A 24,327-nucleotide genomic window follows, 5' to 3' on the forward strand; every position below is an offset into this window, starting at 1 on the left:
TGGAATATTTTCTCAGTGCCATTTAGCCGACTAAACATTTTAAACATACTCTCAGAAACGGCATTTTAACCGGGTGTATCCTACCATAAATCAACAAGATATATAGGCTACCTTGTTTCGGATGCAATCGGTATTCCAAGGAGTTCCGGACAAGTGCTGACAGATGACACATTAGTCCAACCAGCCAGATTGCAAACTGCATGATTTCCTCAGCGAAGAAACCACGGGCTCTCGTGTCCAAGGCAGTACTATCCTTCTCAAGCGCCTCTCCTCTCTCCTCCCGGCTTCAGCAACAGGTCGTGGGATCTGCGGAGGCTCTCTGCAGCACAAGTCTTGCAAAGTGCGTTGGCCTCATCGCATTATTAAACATGCATCCACTATCCTCTGCAAACACGCACTATTTACGATACCTTACAGAGTATTTGATGCCTAAAGTAAGCTACGTCTATATGGAAAGGAGGGATCAGTGCCAACTAAGCTTTTCCTTAGCCATCCATAGAACACCCCTTGCACCCTAAACGCTCGCCAACATCAGAAACAAGGCCCGCCCCTAGGCCGGAGAGCCAATGGTGAGTGTACCTCGACCACCACACAATTTGGAGCAGTCTGTAGCCGACTCTTTGTGAGTTGACTATGCTATGGTAGAGAGCTGCAATAGTGATAACGCATTTATAAAACCTGCCCGTATGTCTTATTATCATCTCAAAATGAACCAGTCAGTTGGCATTTTGATACTTAGAGAGGCATTACATACTCTATTATAAATCAAATCAAATTTCTCACATGCACCGAATACAACAGGTGTAGACCTTACAGTGAAATGCTTACTTACAAGCACTTAAGCAACAATGCTTCAAGAAGTTTTAAGGAAAAAAGTGTTAAGTAAAAAATAGAAAATAAAAGTAGCAAATAATTAAACAGCAGCAGTAAAATAACAATAGCGAGGCTATATACAGGGGGTACTGGTACAGAGTCAATGTGCGGGGACACCGGTTAGTAGAGGTAATTGAGGTAATATGTACATGTAGGTAGAGTTAAAGTGACTATGCATAGATAATAAACAGAGATAATAGATAATAAACGCAGCATCATTCAAGAGGGATCTGTGTAGCCCTTTGATTAGCTGTTCAGGAGTCTTATGGCTTGGGGGTAGAAGCTATTAAGAAGCCTTTTGGACCTAGACTTGGCACTCCTGTACCGCTTGCCATGCGGTAGCAGAGAGAACAGTCCATGACTAGGGTGGCTGGAGTCTTTGACAATTTTTGGGCCTTCCTCTAACACCGCATGGTATAGAGGTCCTGGATGGCAGGAAGCTTGACCCCAGTGATGTACTGGGTCATACGCACTACGCTCTTTAGTGCCTTGCGGTTGGAGGCCGAACAGTTGCCATAGCAGGCAGTGATGCAACCAGTCAGGATGCTCTCGATTGTGCAGCTGTAGAAACTTTTGAGGATCTGAGGACCCATGCCAAATCTTTTCAGTCTCCTGAGGGGGAATAGGTTTTGTCGTGCCCTCTTCACAACTGTTTAAGTGTGTTTGGACCATGATAGTTTGTTGGTGATGTGGACACCACGGAACATGAAGCTCTCAACCTACTCCACTGCAGCCCCGTCGATGAGAATAGGGGCGTGCTCGATCCTCCTTTTCCTGTAGTCCACAATCATCTCCTTTGTCTTGATCACGTTGAGGGAGAGGTTGTTGTCCTGGCACCACAGGGCCAGGTCTCTGACCTCCCTATATGCTGTCTCATCGTTGTTGGTGATCAGGCCTACCACTGTTGTGTTATTGGCAAACTTGTTGATGGTGTTGGAGTCGTGCCTGGCCATGCAGTCATGAGCCTTATTATATAAGCGTTATTATAAATGCTAAAAGTTTCTTATATCAAGTTACAAAGCATTATACCTGCAGACTTTAGTTATATAGTAGGCCTATAAGTAAAGTGTTACCAAATGTTTTGCCGGACTATTACAGAGCCCACTGCAAACCTCTTATCCGAAATTGAAAGTAAGTCAATCATCTTGCATGAGTATGTCAATCATCTATTCTCATTAATTTACCTATTACATATAGTATTGTTAGTATTTAAAAAGCCCACATAAAAGTAAGAAGGATTTTTTATTTCTAATGAAACCTTGGAGCCGGAGCAATAATACAGTTTGAGACAAAATAAGAATTTCATTATAACACCTATTAACATTACTCATTTCATGTGTTTAGAATACTTCGTGTCTCTAATTCATAAAATCTCTGGTCAGTTCACTTCCTAGTTAGTCATTTGGGCATGTAATGTCTAGAACACACTTGATGGACATCTGAAAGAGACCATGTTTTTTTATCTTCTTTGGCCACAAATGTCACTTCATTGTGCATGATTATATTCGGTGGGCACCCCGGAATAGTTTTGGGATCTGGTCAGAATCAGAATAATCTTTATTCACCAAGTACATTTACACATAACCCAGAATTTGTCTTAGTGTGAAGGTGCTGCCTGCAACAGACAATAGACAAACAGAATAGAGACACAAGTCCACATCATACAGAATATACAATATCGGTACAATAAACATAAAACTCTGGAGTATAGGCTGATTACAGTAGGAATACACAATTTACAGATGGGATATAGCTATATAAGCAGAGAGAGTGATGCTGCCATGGCAAATATATACAGTACAAACAGTTTACAGTGAGGTCTTTTGCACTGACTTTAAAATTAAAATAAAATCATTCAAGAAGACTCAACGATATGGCTTTTATCTATTCAGAAACTCTCTCTGTAGTTGCATTGCTTGTCGCATGCTATCCACTGCCACTGGAAAGTTGGACTCAAAGGCACAGTGCACTCAAAAAATTGTTTTATATATATTTCCATGCTATGAGATTGTAATAATACTGTGAAATTGTGAAAATTAATATAATGCCATTTTAGTTAAAGAACATTTTAGTGCCTGACATTTCAGCCTGTTTTGGTGAGATGGAGTTTTGGCCTGCCTGTTGACATCACCAGGCGGTAAATTACTTAATAGACCAATAAGAAAGAGAGTTCCAAACCTCTCTGCTAATAACAGCAAGTTTTCAGTTTCCCCCTCCACCTTCTGGACATTTCTAGCAAAATTCATGCTTGAGAAATTGATCTTTGCTAAGAAGCTTTTTTTTTAAACTATTTTAATTGAAAACAATCATCGTAAGGTACTTAATTGTTACCCAGAAATTATTTGATATTGAGATAAAAACAGCTGCATTGGACCTTTAAAGTAATTCAAAGTGAGGCTCACTGCAGGAGCCACAAGATGAGGTAACTAAATAATGAATACCACTGACTTCACTCTTTTAGGCCTATCATGGTGACAACGAGAGCATTCATCCATTCTGATAGAGTGAAGCCAATTTAACTGAGCACTTGGACGGCCAGTGTCTGTCCAAGCACCACAGTGTCTGTGCAAGCACCTAAGCTGCGTATGAATCTGAGGGGTCCTCGAAAGATGTGGTGATTGTTCAGTTGAAGTAAATCTTTCTACTGTAGCTCCTCAATCTGATGCTTCCCTGATGTGTTATTCATTGATTTCCAAGCCTCCCGTGAAGCCATTGATTCCTAAACCACTCTCAGAGCTCTTTCACAATCAAGATCATACTGTGAATGTAGAAGAAGAATTGAATTTGACAAACAGTAACCAGTTACAGTCCAACTGCAGTCCAATTCACTCTCAACTGCTCTGCAGAATAACTCTATAAAGGTGATGAGCCTACCGCTCCAGCTTTCCCCTATAGATACACTATGTTACAGTGAACTTTATGGACATTCTGATTTATTCCAGTGCTTTACAATAAGGGTACATGAGCACACAAAGGTCCAACTCCCTGAAACCAAGAGAACAGGACGAAACCAGAAAGAAGAAACAAAGAAGAAACCACAAACCACATTTATTTAAGGTATATACAATTAGAAAAAAAAGGTGCTATCTAGAACCAAAAAGGGTTTTCCTATGGGGACAGCTGAAGAACCCTTTTGGAACCCTTTTTTCTAAGAGTGTAGGGACATAATCCTCCGCTGGCTTGCCAAACAGGTGCCTATAGCCCCCCTTAGGTCATCACTTTATTAACCCTCGTACCTACCCCCCTCATTCCCACCCACCCCCAAACAAACATCACTCCCATCACCTACGGCACTCAGTGACTACTCCTTAAATGAGCCAAGTGCCTGTATGGGGTAGTCTGTATAACGACACACCTTTTAATTAAGCCTCCACAGATGCAATGGTTTGTTAATGAAAAGTGCAGCAGGCTTATTATTATGTTACTTAGTTATCCCATTACCAGATGTGCTGAGAGTCAGGAATTCTGTCACATGGTCATAACCCCTCCACTTACTGCATCTGAAGCCCTTGTTTTCTTAACTAAACTTATCTCCACCATTGTGACTACTTGCCTAAATGTAGCCAATCACATCAATGTCTGCCGTGGAGACAGAGCTGCCCTCAAAACAAGATTGAAATAGGAAAACTCCAATCTGCCACCTCTGCTGTTGGACATGCATCAGATACCTACTTCATCATCAGACCATTTGAAGGACTTGTGGAATTATGGGATTTGGAGGATAATCACCTGATCTCGCAGTTGACCATAACTTACATTTGTTGCTCACATAGTTTAATGTAATATTACAAACAGCACTGAAATTCCCTCACTGTGTGGCCAATGGCTCTAGTTGAGTTCCTGCCATTCCAGTCTTGGACAGAACAGAAAGCATGCAGGCAGGAGGAAAAAGAGAAAGAGAAGTCATGCCCTTGGCAGCCACTAATTGTCTGCATATTGAGGTCATTCCTCCACATATCAGATGAGAATGACATTAACAAAGTGCCGCTTAGTGCCTATGAGTTCCACATGTTGAGCAGGTTTGTCATCTAATGATGGAACACTCTTGAGTTTCCCCTCTTCTCCTCCTACCAAGTCCCTTGGCCTAGCTTGAGTTTCCCCTCTTCTCCTCCTACCAAGTCCCTTGGCCTAGCTTGAGTTTCCCCTCTTCTCCTCCTACCAAGTCCCTTGGCCTGGCTTGACCCTGTGAGGTTAGGGGAACAGGGTGGGGGTGGGGTGTATGTGCTCTGAAGGGGTTACTGGATGCAATGCAGCAGCAGGAAGTGTGAAGGGGGAATTGTGCCCTCAGACTGCATGCAGTCCATTGTGTTTTGACACAACCCATCAATGGAGCATCATGGAACCAGAGGAATAGATGATTGCTGCTGACTACAGCAGATAGATCAGATAGAGCAGTATGCTGTTCTAAAACAAAGAGACTTCACATATGGAGAACAAATGTCTTTATTCCCTTTATTTATAGAATATCATTGGAATATTTATTTGAATAATGTTTCACATTTTTGTCTTCAAATTATTTCTGTGGTATACTGTATTTTGGAGGGGCTTAATTGGCTTTGAGGAAAATATATTTCATGCAGTTTAACACATCTTGGTTCAATCTGGTCTACTCTGAAAAGGGACATGTGTGCAGAACAATGTGTTGAGCTCAAGTTTTTCCGTCCTGTTTGATCTTTTTACTTGGGTTGATCATTTACTGAACTCAATAGTGCAAGTTTTGACCCAGATTTATGACATGCTAGCTGAGCGATATTGTTACCATGTTTTCGGAAGAAGTGGCCTTGTTTTAGATTCATAGCTCAATGAGAATGTGACACCTAGTCAGTTACACAACTGCATGCATCTTCCGCATTTAACCCAACCCATTTGAATCAGAGAGGTGCGGGGGGCTGCCTTAATCGACATCCATGTCATCGCCGCCCAGGGAGCAGTTGTTGTTGTTTTTTTAGGGCCTTCCTCTGACACCGCCTGGTCCTGGATGGCAGGAAGCTTGGCCCCGGTGATGTACTGGGCTGTACGCACTACCCTCAGTAGTGCCTTAAGGTCGGAGGCCGAGCAGTTGCCATTCCAGGCAGTGATGCAACCTGTCAGAATGCTCTCGATGGTGCAGCTGTAAAACCTTTTGAGGAACTGAGAACCCATGCCAAATCTTTTCAGTCTCCTGAGGGGGGATAGGTTTTGTCGTGCCCTCTTCACAACTGTGTTGGTGTGCTTGGACCATGTTAGTCTGTTGGTGATGTGGACGCCAAGGAACTTGAAGCTCTCAACCTGCTCCACTACAGCCCCGTCAATGAGAATGGGGGCGTACTCGATCCTCCTTTTCCTGTGGTCCACAATCATCTCCTTTGTTTTGATCACGTTGAGAGAGAGGTTGTTGTCATGGAACCACATGGTCAGGTCTCTGACTTCCTCCCTATAGGCTGTCTCATCGTTGTCGGTGATCATGCTCTTAACCATTAGGCTACCTGACACGATCAAGTAGCTCATGATTAATCTCATAATTGAAGAAAATGCAGCCTACTTGCCCTTCCAGTTCAGCAATCTGGGCCTCATTAACATTATCCATACAATAGCTGTTGCTATTCGATAAGAAGATGACTTAAACACTTACATGCGCAGTATATTGTACCAGTGTCCACCTTTGCCAGATGCGATGGCATAAGGCTCTAAACCAAAACCATGAACCGCTGGTCTTGGTCATTAACTCCTTCTTAACGCCTCGGCATTACTAAATGCAGCAGTGGCAGCCTTTCAACTAGCATCTCAGGTGCTAGCATGTCAGGATGACACCCCCCCCAAACCTCCCATCACCCCTCCCTTCTCCCTGCCCTGCTCTCCCCCAGCTTGAGCAAAGCTTGGCCTTGAGTGTTCAAACAAACCCCCCATCCTCCCCCCCACCAAGCATGGTTCAGTGAGTTTGAACTCTCAGTCATAACAGTGATATATACCTCCAGATCAGCGGGTAGGTAACCTTACTTGCTGCCACTCCTTGCAGTGTTGCAACGTTTAGTCTTTCTGACCTGCATTTGCACCTTCTAGAATACAAGATAATTAAACTCTATTTATCCCCGGGGGAAGTTAAGGTGTCACAGGTTTACAAGGTTTACTTACAAGGTTCAGACACCATTGAGTATATGAGTATGACAGTTCTAAGAACTGTAATAGACAATACTAACTGCTTAACTGAGTATGACACTGCACATTATTATACTCCTACTCCAGTATTACTACATGTAGTAAGCCTACAATACTGACAATATTCTTAAATTAAACTAATGAGATATTCCAAATTCAAATTCCTCTTCGTTTCCAAAAATGAACAGATGTTTTAGTAGCACGTAGTTGCACATAGTTCCATCAGTTTATAGAGTACCTTTCATGAAGAAAAAAAAGTTAATTGAAAACCAGATGTTTTAGGCTTAGTTATAGTGAAACGCGTGAATTCTGGTCTTCATTTTGACAGTTTGTTGCAAAAGTGATATGCAATGCATTCGGAAAGTATTAAGACCCCTTTATTTTTTCACATTTTCTTACGTTACAGCATTATTTAAAAATTGATGAAATACTCTTTTTCCCTCATCAGTCAACACAAAATACCACATAATGACAAAGCGGAAACAGGTTTTTATACATTTTTTCACATTTATTAAAAATTAAAACAAAAATACCTTATTTACATACACTTGAAGTCGGAAGTTTACATACACCTTAGCCAAATACAATTTAAACTCAGTTTTTCACAATTCCTGACATTTAATCCTAGTAAAAATTCCCTGTCTCAGGTCATTTAGGAACACCACTTTATTTTAAGAATGTGAAATGTCAGAATAACAGTAGAGAGAATGATTTATTTCAGCTTTTATTTCTTTCATCACATTCCCAGTGGGTCAGAAGTTTACATACACTCAATTAGTATTTGGTAGCATTGCCTTTAAATTGTATGACGTGGGTCAAACTTTTCGGGAGCCTTCATCAAGCTTCCCACAATAAGTTGGGTGAATTTTGGCCCATTCCTTCAGACAGAGCTGGTGTAACTGAGACAGGTTTGTAGGCCTCCTTGCTCGCACACGCTTTTTCAGTTCTGCCCACAAATTTTCTATGGGATTGAGGTCAGGGCTTTGTGATGGCCACTCCAATACCTTGACTTTGTTGTCCTTAAGCCATTTTGCCACAACTTTGGAAGTATGCTTGGGGTCAATGTTCATTTGGAAGACCTATTTGCAAACAAGCTTTAACTTCCTGACTGATGTTTTGAGATGCTGCTTCAATATATCCACATACTTTTCCTGCCACATGATGCCATCTATTTTGTGAAGTGCACCAGTCCCTCCTGCAGAAAAGCACCCCCACAACATGATGCTTCCACCCCGTACTTTACGGTTGGGATGGTGTTCTTTGGCTTGCAAGCATACCCCTTTCTCCTCCAAACATAACGATGGTCATTATGGCCAAACAGTTCTATTTTTGCTTCATCACACCAGAGGACATTTCTCCAAATAGTACGATCTTTGTCCCCATGTGCAGTTGCAAACCGTAGTCTGGATTTTTTTATGTTGGTTTTGGAGCAGTGGCTTCTTCCTTGCTGAGCGGCCTTTCAGGTTATGTAGATATAGGACTCTTTTCACTGTGGATATAGATAATGATGTACCCGTTTCCTCCGGCATCTTCACAAGGTCCTTTGCTGTGGTTCTGGGATTGATTTGCACTTTTCGCACCAATGTTTGTTCATCTCTAGGAGACAGAATGCATCTCCTTCCTGAGCGGTATGACGGCTGCGTGGTCCCATGGTGTTTATACTTGCGTACTCTTGTTTGTGCAGATGAACGTGGTACATTCAGGCATTTGAAAATTGCTCCCAAGGATGAATCAGACTTGTGGAGGTCTACACATTTTTTTCTGAGGTCTTGGCTGATTTCTTTTGATTTTCCCATGATGTCAAGCAAAGAGGCACTGACTTTGAAGGTAGGCCTTGAAGTACATCCACAGGTACACCTCCAATTGACTCAAATTATGTCAATTAGCCTATCAGAAGCTTCTAAAGCCATGACATAATTTTCTGGAATTTTCCAAGCTATTCAAAGTCACAGTCAACTTATTGTATGTAAACGTTTGACCCACTGGAATTGTGATACAGTGAATTATAAGTGAAATAATCTGTCTGTAAACAATTAACCAAAAATGTGTGGAGTGGTTGAAAAACGAGTTTTAATGACTCCAACCTAAGTGTATGTAAACTTCCGACTTTAACTGTAAGTATTCAGACCCTTTGCTATGAGACTCGAAATTGAGCTCAGGTGGATCCTGTTTCCATTGATCATCCTTGAAATGTTTCTACAATTTTATTGGAGTCCACCTGTGGCAAATTCAATTCATCTGACATGATTTGGAAATGGACACACCTGTCTATATAAGGTCCCACAGTTGACAGTGCAAGTCAGAGCAAAAACCATGCCATGAGGTCGAAGGAATTTTCTGCAGAGCTCCGAGACAGGATTGTGTCGGGGCACAGATCTGGGGAAGGGTACCAAAAAATGTCTGCAGCATTGAAGGTCCCCCAAAAACACAGTGGCCTCCACCTTTCTTCAATGGAAGAAGTTTGGAACCACCAAGACTCTACCTAGAGCTGGCTGCCAGGCCAAACTGAGCAGTCGGGTGAGAAGGGCCTTGGTCAGGGAGGTGACCAAGAACCTGATGGTCACTCTGAAAGAGCTCCAGAGTGCCTCTGTGTAGATGTGATAACCTTTCAGAAGGACAACCATCTCTGCAGCACTCCACCAATCAGGCTTTATGGTAAAGTGACCAGACGGAAGACACCGCTCAGTAAAAGGCACATGACTGCCCGCTTGGAGTTTGCCAAAAGGCAACTAAAGGACTCAGACCCTGAGAAACAAGATTCTCTGATCTGATGAATCAAAGATTGAACTCTTTGGCGTGAATGCCAAGCGTCACCTCTGGAGGAAACCTGGCACCATCCCTACGATGAAGCATGGTGGTTGCAGCATCATGCTCAAAGGATGTTTTTCAGCAGCAGGGCCTCTGAGACTAGACAGGATTAAGGGGGAAATGAAAGGAGCAAAGTACAGAGAGATCCTTGATGACAACCTGCTCCAGAGCACTCCGGACCTCAAACTGGGGTGAAGGTTCACCTTCCAACAGGACAACGACCCTAAGCACACAGCCAAGACAATGCAGGAGTGGCTTCGGGACAAGTCTCTGAATATCCTTGAGCAGCTCAGCCAGACCCCGGACTTGAATCCGATCGAACATCTCTGGAGAGACCTGAAAATAGCTTTGCAGCGACGCTCCCCATCCAACCTGACAGACCTTAAGAAGATCTGCAGAGAAGAATGGGAGAAACTACCCAAATAAAGGTATGCCAAGCTTGTAGCGACATACCCAAGAAGACTCGAGGCTGTAATCACTTCCAAAGGTGCATCAACAAAGTCCTGAGTAAAAGGTCTGAATACTTATGTAAATGGATATTTCCGGTTTTTATTATTTATACATTTGTAAAAATGTATAAAAAACGTTTTTTCATTTCTCATTATGGGGTATTGTGTGTGGATTGATGAGGGGAAAAAACGATTTAATACATTTTAGAATAAGGCTGTAACGTAACAAAATGCGGAAAAGTCAAAGGGTCTGAATACTTCCCGAATGCACTGTATTTTGGTCTTTTAGTAGTGAATCTAGCTCTTTTTACCCCAGCGGTTCGACTCTAGCATTGAAATCGTAATGTTCCTCATCGTGATGCCTCCTCTGTTCCTCTGGTGATGTTGAGGTTAATCCAGGTCCTGCAGTGCCTAGCTCCACTCCCACTCCTCAGGTGCTCTCATTTGTTGACTTCTGTAACCATAAAAGCCTTGGTTTCATGCATGTTAACATTAGAAGCCTAGTCCCTAAGTTTGTTTTACTCACTGCTTTAAGACACTCTGCCAACCCGGATGTCTTAGCCATGTCTGAATCCTGGCTTAGGAAAACCACCAAAAACCCTGAAATCTCCATCGCTAACTATAACATTTTCCGCCAAGATAGAACTGCCAAAGGGGGCGGTGTTGCAATCTACTGCAAAGATAGCCTGCAGAGTTCTGAATTACTATCCAAGTCTGTACCCAAACAATTCGAGCTTCTACTTCTAAAAATTCACCTTTCCAGAAACAAGTCTCTCACTGTTGCCTCTTGCTATAGACCTCCCTCTGCTCCCAGCTGTGCCCTCGATACCATATGTGAATTGATTGCCCCCATCTATCTTCTGAGCTTGTGCTACTAGGTGACCTAAACTGGGACATGCTTAACACCCTGGCCATCCTACAATCTAAGCTTGATGCCCTCAATCTCACACAAATGATCAATGAACCTACCAGGTACAACCCCAAATCCGTAAACACGGGCACCCTCATAGATGTCATCCTAACTAACTCGCCCTCCAAATAACCCTCTGCTGTTTTCAATCAAGATCTCAGCGATCACTGCCTCATTGCCTGCATCCGTAATGGGTCTGCGACCAAACGACCACCCCTCATCACTTTCAAACGCTCCCTAAAACACTTCTGCGAGCAGGCCTTTCAAATTGACCTGGCCGGTGTATCCTGGAATGACATTGACCTCATCCCGTCAGTAGATGATGCCTGGCTATTCTTTAAAAGTGCCTTCCTCACCATCTTAAATAAGCATGCCCCACTCAAAAAAAATTGAACTAGGAATAGAAGTAGTCCTTGGTTCACTCCAGACCTGTCTGCCCTTGACCAGCACAAAAACATCCTGTGGCGTTCTGCATTAGCATCGAATAGCACCTGTGATATGCAACTTCTCAGGGAAGTTAGGAACAAATATACACAGGCAGTTAGAAAAGCTATGGCTAGCTTTTTCAAACAGAAATGTGCATCCTGTAGTACAAACTCAAAAAAGTTCTGGGACACTGTAAAGTCCATGGAGAATAAGAGTACCTCCTCCCAGCTGCCCACTGCTCTGAGGCTAGGAAACACTGTTACCACTGATAAATCCACTATAATTGAGAATTTCAATAAGCATTTCTCTATGGCTGGCCATGCTTTCCACCTGGCTACCCCTACCCAGGTCAACTGCCCGGCACCCTCCACAGCAACCCGCCAATGTCCCCACCATTTTTCCTTCACCCAAATCCAGATAGCTGATGTTCTGAAAGAGCTGCAAAATCTGGACCCATACAAATCAGCCGGGCTAGACAATCTGGACCCTCTCTTTCTAAAATGATCTGCCGAAATTGTTGCAACCCCTATTACTAGCCTGTTCAACCTCTCTTTCGTATCGTCTGAGATTCCCAAAGATTGAAAAGCTGCCGCGGTCATCCCCCTCTTCAAAGGGGGTGACACTCTAGAGCCAAACTGCTACAGACCTATATCTATCCTACCCTGTCTTTCTAAGGTCTTTGAAAGCCAAGTTAACAAACAGATTACTGACCTTTTCGAATCCCACCGTACCTTCTCCGCTATGCAATCTGGTTTCAGAGCTGGTCATGGGTGCACCTCAGCCACGCTCAAGGTCCTAAACGATATCATAACCGCCATCGATAAGAGACATTACTGTGCAGCCGTATTCATCGACCTGGCCAAGGCTTTCGACTCTGTCAATCACCACATTCTTATTGGCAGACTCGACAGCCTTGGTTTCTCAAATGACTGCCTCGCCTGGTTTACCAACTACTTCTCTGATAGAGTTCAGTGTGTCAAATCGGAGGACCTGTTGTCCGGACCTCTGGCAGTGTCTATGGGGGTGGCACAGGGTTCAATTCTCGGGCCGACTCTCTTCTCTGTATACATCAATGATGTTGCTCTTGCTGCTGGTGATTCTCTGATCCACCTCTACGCAGACGACACCATTCTGTATACTTCTGGCCCCTCTTTGGACACTGTGTTAACTAAGCTCCAGATGAGCTTCAATGCCATACAACTCTCCTTCCGTGGCCTCCAACTGCTCTTAAACGCAAGTAAAACTAAATGCATGCTATTCAATCAATCACTGCCCGCACCTGCTCGCCCGTCCAGCATCACTACTCTAGACGGCTCTGACTTAGAATACGTGGACAACTACAAAGACCTGGGTGTCTGGTTAGACTGTAAACTCTCCTTCCAGACTCACATTAAGCATCTCCAATCCAAAATTAAATCTAGAATCGGCTTCCTATATCGCAACAAAAAATCCTTCACTCATGCTGCCAAACATACACTCGTAAAACTGACCATCCTACTGATCCTCGACTTCGGTGATGTCATCTATGAAATAGCCTCCAACACTCTACTCAACAAACTGGATGCAGTCTATCACAGTGCCATCCGTTTTGTCACCAAAGCCCCATACACTACCCACCATTGCGACCTGTACGCTCTCGTTGGTTGGCCCTCGCTTCATACTCGTCGCCAAACCCACTGGCTACAGGTTATCTACAAGTCTCTGCTAGGTAAAGCTCCGCCTTATCTCAGCTCACTGGTCACCATAGCAGCACCCACTTGTAGCATGCGCTCCAGCAGGTATATCTCACTGGTCACCCCCAAAGCCAATTCCTCCTTTGGTTGTCTTTCCTTCCAGTTCTCTGCTGCCAATGACTGGAACGAACTGCAAAAATCTCTGAAGCTGGAGACTGATATCTCCCTCACTAGCTTTAAGCACCAGCTGTCAGAGCAGCTCACAGATCACTGCACCTGTACATAGCCCATCTGTAAACAGCCCATCTATCTACCTACCTCATCCCCATACTGTATTTATTTATCTTGCTCCTTTACACCCCAGTTTCTCTACTTGCACATTCATCTTCTGCACATCTACCATTCCAGTGTTTAATTGCTATATTGTAATTACTTTTCCACCATGGCCTATTTATTGCCTTAACTTACCTCATTTTCACTCACTGTATATAGACTTTTTGTTTTCTTTTGTTCTTCTGTATTATTGACTGTATGTTTTGTTTATTCCATGTGTAACTCTGTGTTGTTGTATGTGTCGAATTGCTATGCTTTATCTTGGCCAGGTCGCAGTTGCAAATGAGAATTTGCAACTAGCCTACCTGGTTAAATAAAGGTGAAATAAAATTTAAAAATTAAAAAATGTAGAGGTGCTTTGAGAAGGTTCCTCTAAGTCATCTCAAGGGAGGGATTCGGTATGAAATACACCCCCTTCTAGATGTGCTGGGTGGTACCACCTCAAGGCTTACTATAAAAGCAGGTGTCAGCGCGCATTATTTGGAAATGGTCTTAGCAAGTAGAGTGTGCCAATATATTTATATGATGCTTCCTTGACAAGCGGTACCAATGCACCAAGTCTGGAACCAACAAGACTACTAAATACAGTCCCTTGCAAAAGTATTCATCCCCTTTGGCGTTTTCCTATTTTGTTGCATTACAACCTGTAATTTAAATGGATTTTTATTTGGATTTAATGTAATGGACATACACAGAATAGTCCAAATTGGTGAAGTGAAATGAAAAAAAATAACATGTTTTTAAAAAATTGAAAAATAATAAAAATGGAAAGTGGTGCGTGCATATGTTTTTACCCCTTTGGTATGAAGCCCCTAAATAAGATCTCGTGCAACCAATTACCTTCAGAAGTGACATAATTAGTTAAATAAAGTCCACCTGTGTACAATCTAAGTGTCAAATGATCTGTCACATGATCTCAGTATATATACACCTGTTCTGAAAGGCCCCAGAGACTGCAACACCATTAAGCAAGGGGCACCACCAAGCAAGCGGCACCATGAAGACCAAGGAGCTCTCCAAACAGGTCAGAGACAAAGTTGTGTAGAAGTACAGATCAGGGTTGGGTTATAAAAAAATATCTGAAACTTTGAACATCCCACAGAGCACCATTAAATCCATTATTAAAAAATTTAAAGAATATGGCACCACAACAAACCTACCAAGAGAGGGCCGCCCACCAAAACCCACAGACCAGGCAAGGAGGGCATTAATCAGAGAGGCAACAAAGAGACCAAAGATAACCTTGAAGGAGCTGCAAAGCTCCATGAGCGGAGATTGGAGTATCTGTCCATAGGACCACTTTAAGCTGTACACTCCACAGAGCTGGGCTTTACGGAAGAGTGGCCAGAAAAAAAGCCATTGCTTAAAGAAAAAAATAAGCAAACATGTTTGGTGTTCACCAAAAGGCATGTGGAAGAAGGTACTCTGGTCAGATGAAAGAAAAATTTAGCTTATTGGCCATCAAGGAAAACTCTATGTCTGGCTCAAACCCAACAACTCTCATCACCCCGAGAACACCATCCATCGATGTTTTTCATCGGCAGGGACATTGAAACTGGTCAGAATTGAAGGAATGACGGATGGTGCTAAATACAGGGAAATTCTTGAGAGAAACCTGTTTCAGTCTTCCAGAGATTTGACACTGGGACAGAGATTCACCTTCCAGCAGGACAATGACCCTAAACATACTGCTAAAGTAACACTTGAGTGGTTTAACTTCTTTGGGATAGGGGGCAGTATTTTTACGGCCGGATGAAAAACGTACTCAAATTATATGGCCTACTACTCGGGCCCAGGAACTGGAATATGCATATTATTAGTAGATTTGGATAGAAAACAATATGAAGTTTCTAAAACTGTTTTAATGATGTCTGTGATTATAACAGAACTCATATGGCAGGCAAAAACCTGAGAAAAATCTAAGCAGGAAGTCAGAATTCTGGTGCTTGTAGTCCTTTCAAGTCATTGCCAATCGAACACACGGTGAGTTAGGGTTCATTTTGCACTTCCTACGATGTCAACAGTCTTTAGGAAGTTGTTTGAAGCGTCTACGATGAACAGAGACCAAATGAGAAGGCATGGAAGTTGGTGAGGCAGGGAATGACATCACTTCATTGGGGCGCGTTCACGAGACAGGATGTTCTGTTCCAAAACCTTTTTTCAAGACACAGGAACCGTCCGGTTGAAATATTACTGAATCTTCACGTTCTAAAGGCCCTAAAGATTGATGTTTTACAACGTTTGACATGTTTGAACGAACGTAAATACAATTTTTTTTAACTTTTCATCGTGACATTGTCCGCGCGCTTCCTACATTTGGAGTAGCTGAACTGAACGCACGAACAACAATAAGCTATTTGCACATAAATTATGGATTTTATAGAACAAAACAACATTTGTTGAGTACCTGGGATTCCTGGAAGTGCCTTCTGATGAAGATCATCAAAGGTAAGTGAATATTTCTAATACTATTTATTAATTTAGACGACTCCAACATGGCGGCTATCTGTATCGCCTAGTGTTTTTTTCTGAGTACAGTACTCAGATTATTGCAAAGTGTGATTTCCCAGTAAAGTTATTTTGAAATCTGGCAATGCGGTTGCATTCAGGAGATGTTAATCTATAATTCTTTGAATGACAGTTTAATATTTTATCAATGTTTATGATGAGTATTTTTGTAGATTGTGGTGCTGATTCACCGGCAGTATTGGAGGCAAAATATTTTCTGAACGTCACGCGCCAATGTAAAATGCTGTTTTTATATATAAATATGAACTTTATCGAACAAAAAAATGCATGTATTGTATAACATAATGTCCTAGGAGTGTCATCTGATGAAGATCGTCAAAGGTTAGTGCTTCATTTAGCTGTGTTTTGGATATTTGTGATGCATGCTAGTTGCTTAGAAAATGGCTGTGTGGTTATTGTGTCGATGTACTCTCCTAACATAATCTAATGTTTTGCTTTCCCTGTAAAGCCTTTTGGAAATCGGACATTGTGGTTCGATTCAGGAGCAGTGTATCTATAAAATGGTGTAAAATAGTCCTATGTTTGAGAACTTTGAATTATGACATTTTGTGGTTTTAAATCTGGCGCTCTGATTTTTCACTGGCTGTTGAATAGTGTGGGACGACTTCCCCTAGAGAGGTTAAGGGGAAATATTTAAATGTTTTGGAATGGCCTAGTCAAAGCCTAGACCTCAATCCAATTGAGAATCTTTGGTATGACTTAAAGATTGCTGTACACCAGCGGAACCCATCAAACTTGAAGGAGCTGGAGCAGTTTTGCCTTGAAGAATGGGCATAAATCCCAGTGGCTAGATGTGCCAAGCTTATAGAGTCATACCCCAAGAGACTTGCAGCTGTAATTGCTGCAAAGGGTGGCTCTACAAAGTATTGACTTTGGGGGGGTGAATAGTTATGCAAGCTCAAGTTTTCAGTTTTTTTGTCTTATTTCTTGTTTGTTTCACAAACAAAAAAATATTTAGCATCTTCAAAGTGGTAGGCATGCTGTGTAAATCAAATGATACAAACCCCCCAAAAATCCATTTTAATAGGAAAAGTGCCAAGGGGGGTGAATACTTTCACAAGCCACTGTAGCCATGTTATTTTTACTCGTTATTTTTATTGTTTATTCACTGTGTATTTATTGCTCGTTTTACTATTTATATTTTTATTTAATTTTGTATCTTATCTTTAACTCTGCATTGTTGGAAAAGGACCCGTAAGTAAGCATTTCAATAGGCTCTACATGGTCAATCCGACGTCGGCATTGGCCGTACAGCATTTACGGCGATACGGCCTCTGCAGAAGTCAGGGCATTCATACTTCTTGTGCTTTGCAGAGCAGAGCAGTTGAGCAGAGCTGTTGTCAAGGAAGTGAGTTTGTGTTTTATACAGGACCTCCCACCCCCACCTACCGTCAACCAATCATGTCAATGTGGAGCTATACGGAGCAATATGCATACGCATCCAATAAATTGGTCTGCACCGCACCACTCATAGTGATTCAGCGCTAATCTCTATAGCCATCCAGTTAATTACAAGAAGAAACTAGCTGAACAAAAAGATCTTACCTCTTCTGAGATTTTGGTGTCTGTTTCCCGGTTCTTGTCATAGGAACTCAGTCAAGATAGCATGAAGTAAAAAAGGTGCACCGTTTTCTCACCTGCATCTCCATCCTGAATTTCCCCATTGCCCCTCAGCAAAAGTGTCCTATATTTAGACTACTGTTTATATTTGTATTTAACACTATGGTGAGGTAGAAATCTGAGTATAATGCTTGTATGGCTGTCAACCCCAATACATGTTTATGACATCATCATCAATCAACTGCATTACAGTTAAAAAAACGACTTTGACTACCACCACCGATTTCTGTATGTTAGCTATGCTACTAGCTTATACGAACGGGATTTAGCATTTAGCAGTCACTTTTTCAAAACCTGAAAAGGGACAACTTCTAAATGTTATGCAGGGAAAACAGACGAATATATCCAAATCGGATTTTGGTAACCACATTGTTACATAAATCATTAAGGATTTGACAAATATCCACTTTGTTAGATCAGATTTGTTGAATGTGCGCCAATCCAACGTCCTTCTATCCCCCACAGTCTGCATTCCATTGACCTCTTTACCCCATTCATCCCCATTATCTCCCCAATCTCTTTCCAGGAGCTCATTTTCATGTCTTTGAAATCCCTACACGAGGTATCATAAAGATTTTTTTTATTTGTGAACTTGTTCTGATAGCCTTTCGTCAAAGTTTTTCATGTTTGTTGTCAAGGAAGTGAGTTTGTGTGTATACAGGATGTACCGCCCACACCTACCTCCAACCAATCATGTCAATGCAGAGCTATACAGAGCTATGCAGAGTCCTCCGCATTGTTACAGAATTTGGGAGGCACACGGCTCGATTTGACCTCCGCAAGCCGCTGGAGGCGCCGTAATTGTGTCACACCCTCCGTACAGCGCCTCTGGCCCACATTGCCGGATCAAGCATAAATCGAATAGACTACACATGTTGTCTATGAAGCATGTGACAAATACAATTTCATTTGACTACACTACTGACGTTACACAAAATGTAAAAGGCAGTAAGGCACATTTCCACATATGACCAAATTCAAAGATTTTGCTTTTACAAAGAAATGAGGATTGGCTATGAGGATTATACATTTAAATTAGTAGCTACATCCATCATAACAATAAATTAAGGACAACGTCAACTCATTGTATTTTTTCCTTTATTTACAATATTCATCCCATGCCCACACACTTCTAATTCTGAAAAGTGAAAGCATACCTGTGAGAGGGGTCACCCTGGTAGTAGTTGTAGGTTTTTATACAATACCCAAGACCAATCACTGAGAGCTACTGCATAAATACTGCAATGGATTGAATTGAGCCCCCAATCTTCATTTTCAAGGTGATGATTGCACTTTTCTTCCCAACACAATACAGCAATAAATGTGAGTCAAAGTAGGTACAACTACCTTTACCCACCTCCAAATTTATATTTCTGAGCAATTGCCTCCACCTACAACATCTCACCTGAAAGCATTTTTTTTATAAAGGGGTTGGGCAAAAGCTGAAATTGGGGTTGAGAGTTACCCTTTAAAGCATCCTGAGGAGAATGAGAAGGCAGTGGAGTGTGGAAAAAGGGTTACTGTGTAACACATAAAATGGTGACCAGACCATGTCTTCCCTCCCTCTTTCCCTCTCTTTTCTTCAGCCCCGCCTTCCAGCCCTCACCTCTCCCACCAACCCTCCCCCACTGATTCCTAGTTCAGGTGGTTCTCATGGTGGATGATCAAGGAGCTCCGTAGCCAGCCACCTGAGACCTGTGTTGGCTTGCACTCTAGATTAAGACCCCCTGAGCTGAGGAGCTTCCGCCTCCACCGCTGCGCTGCGCCGAGCCAAGTCCAACTTCATAAACTGCGAATTCCATGGCCTTTTAAACACAGTGACCAGTCAGCTTCTTTCCTGCCAATTGAGTGGAGCATTGTTAGTCTTAGACCTGGAAACAGCTTTAAAATGCTGTCAAAACAGCTCTCTCAACCAGTCCTAACCCAACTCTCTCCATGCATTGTATTATCTTCCCCAATGACACATCATATTCTGGGGGAACGCCAGAAAGGGTAATTTTTTTTTTTAAGATTTCCATGAACAAAAATGGAACCACAGATGGACAATATAGTGCTTTCATAATATAGAGTACAGGTTTCATAGTATGTTTTGATGATTGTATTGAAAACAGTAGTATTCTCACATAATTGAATGGCTCTTTTCAGAAATGGTTGTCTTGTATTTTAAAATCCCCACACAGCTTGACAGGACCAGTGTTTACTCTTGAGTGAGTCTTGAATGGCAGTAAGAGAAGGGCTAAGAAAGGCTTTTGATTAGCATTGTGGTGTTGGACCTACTGCATCACAGGCAAGCTGTCAACGAAAACACTCTTTGCAAAACAGAATTATAATTTCATTGGGATTACTTCATGCCCTAATAGTTGCTTTTTAGTTCTCAAATGCCTTCACACATCCGCAGTTGAACTATGCAAAACAACACAAAAAAAAGCAGGTATGGTAAATCTTAATTGAAAAAGCTTTTTTTTTATGTGGAACTCTCCAAACCAATGGCAACATGCTACATGTGAGAGGATGTTCTGAACAACATGTACAGGTACCCTGTCCTTTCTCCACTCCACTGTCTTTTCTAAATATATATATATATGAGCACAACCTGACTATAAGGGGTTTGACCTGGAAAGAAAAGTTCCATTAATCTTGTCCTCTCTAAATTTGCTTTTTACAAACCCCTGTCTCCAGGCTTTGATTTCTCCACTGATCCCCTCTCGGGGCAAACACCTACTTAGCTCTGTTTTCCATAGGCTACCACCACCACCTCCACCACCTCTGTATACATTTTACTACGCTAATGGGGGACCAAGATGGGCGAGGGAGCACTGGTAATGGGAACGTTCCGGTTGTAGATGGATACATTACTGAAAGGATCACGTGTGATATATTACATAGTTATACTGATTAGCCCACTGCTGATTGCGATAGGTTGAGGTGGAGGAAAAAATGGACCACACAGCACATTCAAACCCCTTCAAATGATATCATATTTAATTGAAATTAATTACAAACAATTAATGAAAGTCCTCCTTTAACAGAAATGGTATGGCATTGGTGTAAAGTTTGAGGTGTGAATATAAACCTTACGCAACTCTAGCATAAGACCCAAAACAGGAGCCATGGCTGCCTGGGTATATTAGGCCCAGACTTGTCTCTACACCCAGAGTGATGCCTGCTATATGATCCATGTGAATGTCTCAGAGTTATCAGGTTTCATTGAGAAAGGTATTCCCTGCAACAGCTGTCTGAATTACTGCCAATCATGTTTCTATTTCCCATTCATGGCAGTGAGGCACAGGCCTCTAAACAGTCATATGAGGAACGGACACCGGCATGCCAGTGTACTCTTACCCTCCACTCACAACACATACTTGCCAAGAGAAGTTTGTTTGGCCTAAATAAACCATTATTGGAAGGGACACGTAATTTGACATCAGTGTGAGTTCTTTGATATTTGATATCTAACCATCATTAAATGCATATAGTATGCATTACCTACAATCATTAAAACTCATTCCTTTTAGATCAAAGTACGACAAAATATAAAACACTGAGGGACACATTTGGAGAGCTTTGCATTTTCTAGTGTCACATAGAGCACTAATCCGCTGGTGATAAGTGCCATGGTCCATGCCAGAGACAGGGGCCCAGTGTTTGGATTATTAACAGCTGTGAACTTTTAGCTACACTGACTCATGAGATTTGATGACAGTCCAATAGGGGGTCCTCCATTTTCTTCCGCCTGTTTTTAGCATACAATATCCTGAAAACGGTCCGTTGAAGATGACCTCATGGGTAAAGACAGCCCTGGTTCCGGTCCTGTTTCTCAGTTATCTCTGTGAGGTAGTATAGCAGGATATTATGAATACGCTTTAATGGTCCTACATCTGGTGATGGGTTTAGGTATTATAACCAGGTCCAGTAGCGGTCATGTTTCTTCTCTACCACATCAAAATGTCTCACTTTCTGTCTCACTTCCTCTCTCTTATTTCCGTCTGTCAATGTCTCTTTCTCCCATTTCTCATGTCTCTACTTCCACTCCCTCCCCCCATCTCTCTCAGTAGGTCAGGATCAACAGGTGACGTTTAGATATCCCAGAGAGCAAAGCTTAGGGGAAATGAGCTTGCTGTGTGTACTTCCGACTGCCCGTGACCTGTGCTTACAGACAACATTCACATCTCTTACACACATATCCTTTAATCTCCTCTTTTCTCTTCTCCTGCCTTATTAGTTACCCCATCTCCATGGGTACAAGGGTCACTTCTGATGCCCACATAGACAAAGATAAGAGCAGGACCAAGGTTAACTTTGGGAAATGTAAAGACTATCACAGTATGTTGAAATAAGTATATTATTGGCATACACCCATTTGAAAACTAAATTAAACCTCATCTCAGAAAGACCCCATAGCATGGATATGGATAGAAGTGGGAAAGCAGAGGAATGCCTGTTAAGCCCTGATGCCCACCGGCGAGACAACTGCAGCACTATTTGCGAACTGGAAACCAAAATAACAGGGGAGCGTATTGGGTGGGAATGGATTTGAGTATCCAGTGAAAGCTTGGAGTTCGGGTCCCCAGCAGTCCATTAAGGGGCCCTATGGAATGCCAGTTTAGACTGGGCGAATGAATGAATGACCCCTGGGCAAGGTTATTATAGTTTTGTGAATTAATATTAGTTTTTATTTATATTAGTTTTCAATTTTTATTTTGAATTTAGTATAGTTTCAGTTAGTTTTCAGACTGGATTTGCTTGTTTTTATTAAGTTATAGTTGTATACAAATATTTATATTTCGTTTTTATATTATTGAGTTTCAGTTTTAGTTTAAGTGTTAGGGACAGAAAGCATATGTGGCTAGGAGCCATTTGGGGGACAGTAATACATAAGGTGATTGGTCAGGTCATAGATTAGGTTAGCCCTAGTCATTCCACATCCCTTTTGATTAGTTGTGGTGATTTGGTCGTGAAACACTCTATCTAGAAACAATTGATGCTTGATTCCACTCAACTTAATTATTATCAAAAAATAACTTTACAAATACAAAAGCTACACTTACTGTTTTACCAAAGATTTCCAGAGGTTTTTTGTGTAACACAGCTTTGCGCTGACAGCTTTTTTTGTTCCCTCCCGAGTTTCCATTAGCTCAGGAAGTGCAACACAAAACACCTCATTGGGAATCTGTGTTTTAAAGACGCACAGTAAGTGTATCTTTTGTATTTGTAAAATCATTTTGGGGTGATATGAATGTAGAATTTCAGAGATTTCCAAAACCGTATTGCATGCAATAATTCTTAACGTGTAGACAGAGCATCCGTACAGTTGCACACATTGGCCCCGCTGTGATTAATTGTTCAAATGAGAACCCTATGGTTGTATGGAATTGGGTTCTCGAGAGCTAAGGTTAAGTTAGGTTTAAATTATAAAGTCAATGTCAATGTGCCTGTGATTTAAAAGGAATAGTGTAGAGAAAGGTCAATCCAATGCTTTTTAACTTTAGTAGTACATGTAAGAGAAATCAAGTTAGCCACCTAGCCATTTTTTTCGCTGTTAGCTTTAAGGATCGACGCTGGAGACAGGAAGCAGGTACAGGGAGAACATTTAATGCATAACGGACATGAAACAGGACAGGAACAGCGTCTGGACAGGGGACAAAGTAACGACACCAATGCAGACACAGGGATGAAACAGAGGAAACAGACAGATAAAGAGGAGACAATCAAATAATGATGGAGTTCAGGTGGGTTCAATGAGGCGCAGGTGCGCGTAATGAAGGGGACAGGTGTGCGTAATGATAGGAAGTCTGGCGCCCTCGAGCGGGGTAAAGGGAGAGCGGGAGCAGGCGTGACATTTGCTAGTAATAGCTATAGTGATAGGGATGCACAAGCTACTGTAGGCCTTTTTGAAAAATCCCTTGGCCATATTTACCCACCAGATTCAGTAGCTTGAAAATCCTCAAAAAGGTTGAAAACCCCATTCATTTTTTTTTTTACATAATTCGTCATGTTTTTTGTTTTATTTTAGTTTTGGAGTCAAAGGTAATAGTTTCAGTATAGTTTTCATTTTTCAAATGGATTTGATCATTATTTTATTTCAGTTTATTAAATAGTTTAGTTTTCATTTTAGTTTTAGTTTTGGTTTACTGTAATAACCATGCCCCTGGACACAGTGTCTGAAAGAATATAGAGATCGTACTGCTATTACCCACACTGGGGATAGGCTTGCTGGCTCAGAGACTCTCATCCTGTCATAACAGTCATAGACGGAAACATGATGGCAAGTGCACTAGGACCCTGTCTTTCAAAGATAATTCATAAAAATCCAAATAACTTCACAGATCTTCATTGTAAAGGGTTTAACCTGTCTGGGCTAGGGGGCAGTATTTTCACGGCCGGATGAAAAACGTACCCAATTTAAACAGGTTACTACTCTGGCCCAGAAACTAGAATATGCATATTATTAGTGGATTTGGATAGAAAACACTCTGAAGTTTCTAAAACTGTTTGAATGGTGTCTGTGAGTATAACAGAACTCATATGGCAGGCAAAAACCTCAGAAAAAATCTACCAGGAAGTGGAGGAT

At 41.9% G+C, this 24,327-nt stretch overlaps 1 protein-coding gene across 2 annotated transcripts in view; it reads right to left on the reverse strand.

Moving 5' to 3' along the window:
• The window catches only part of LOC106573613 (A disintegrin and metalloproteinase with thrombospondin motifs 20), a 154,936-nt gene extending 154,419 nt beyond the window's left edge, over window positions 1–517 (reverse strand). For both annotated transcript variants that reach the window (XR_001321382.2, XM_014148814.2), the window contains exon 1: window positions 112–517. Coding sequence is in view for 1 of the 2 variants with exons in the window: in XM_014148814.2 (XP_014004289.1) it covers window positions 112–202 (91 nt within the window). In the remaining variant the exon portion in view is untranslated. The remainder of the gene's footprint in view (window positions 1–111) is intronic.
• Between the last annotated feature and the right edge of the window lie 23,810 nt (window positions 518–24,327).

Source organism: Salmo salar, chromosome ssa16 (assembly GCF_905237065.1).
Source record: "Salmo salar chromosome ssa16, Ssal_v3.1, whole genome shotgun sequence".
NCBI classification, from domain to species: Eukaryota; Metazoa; Chordata; class Actinopteri; order Salmoniformes; family Salmonidae; genus Salmo; species Salmo salar.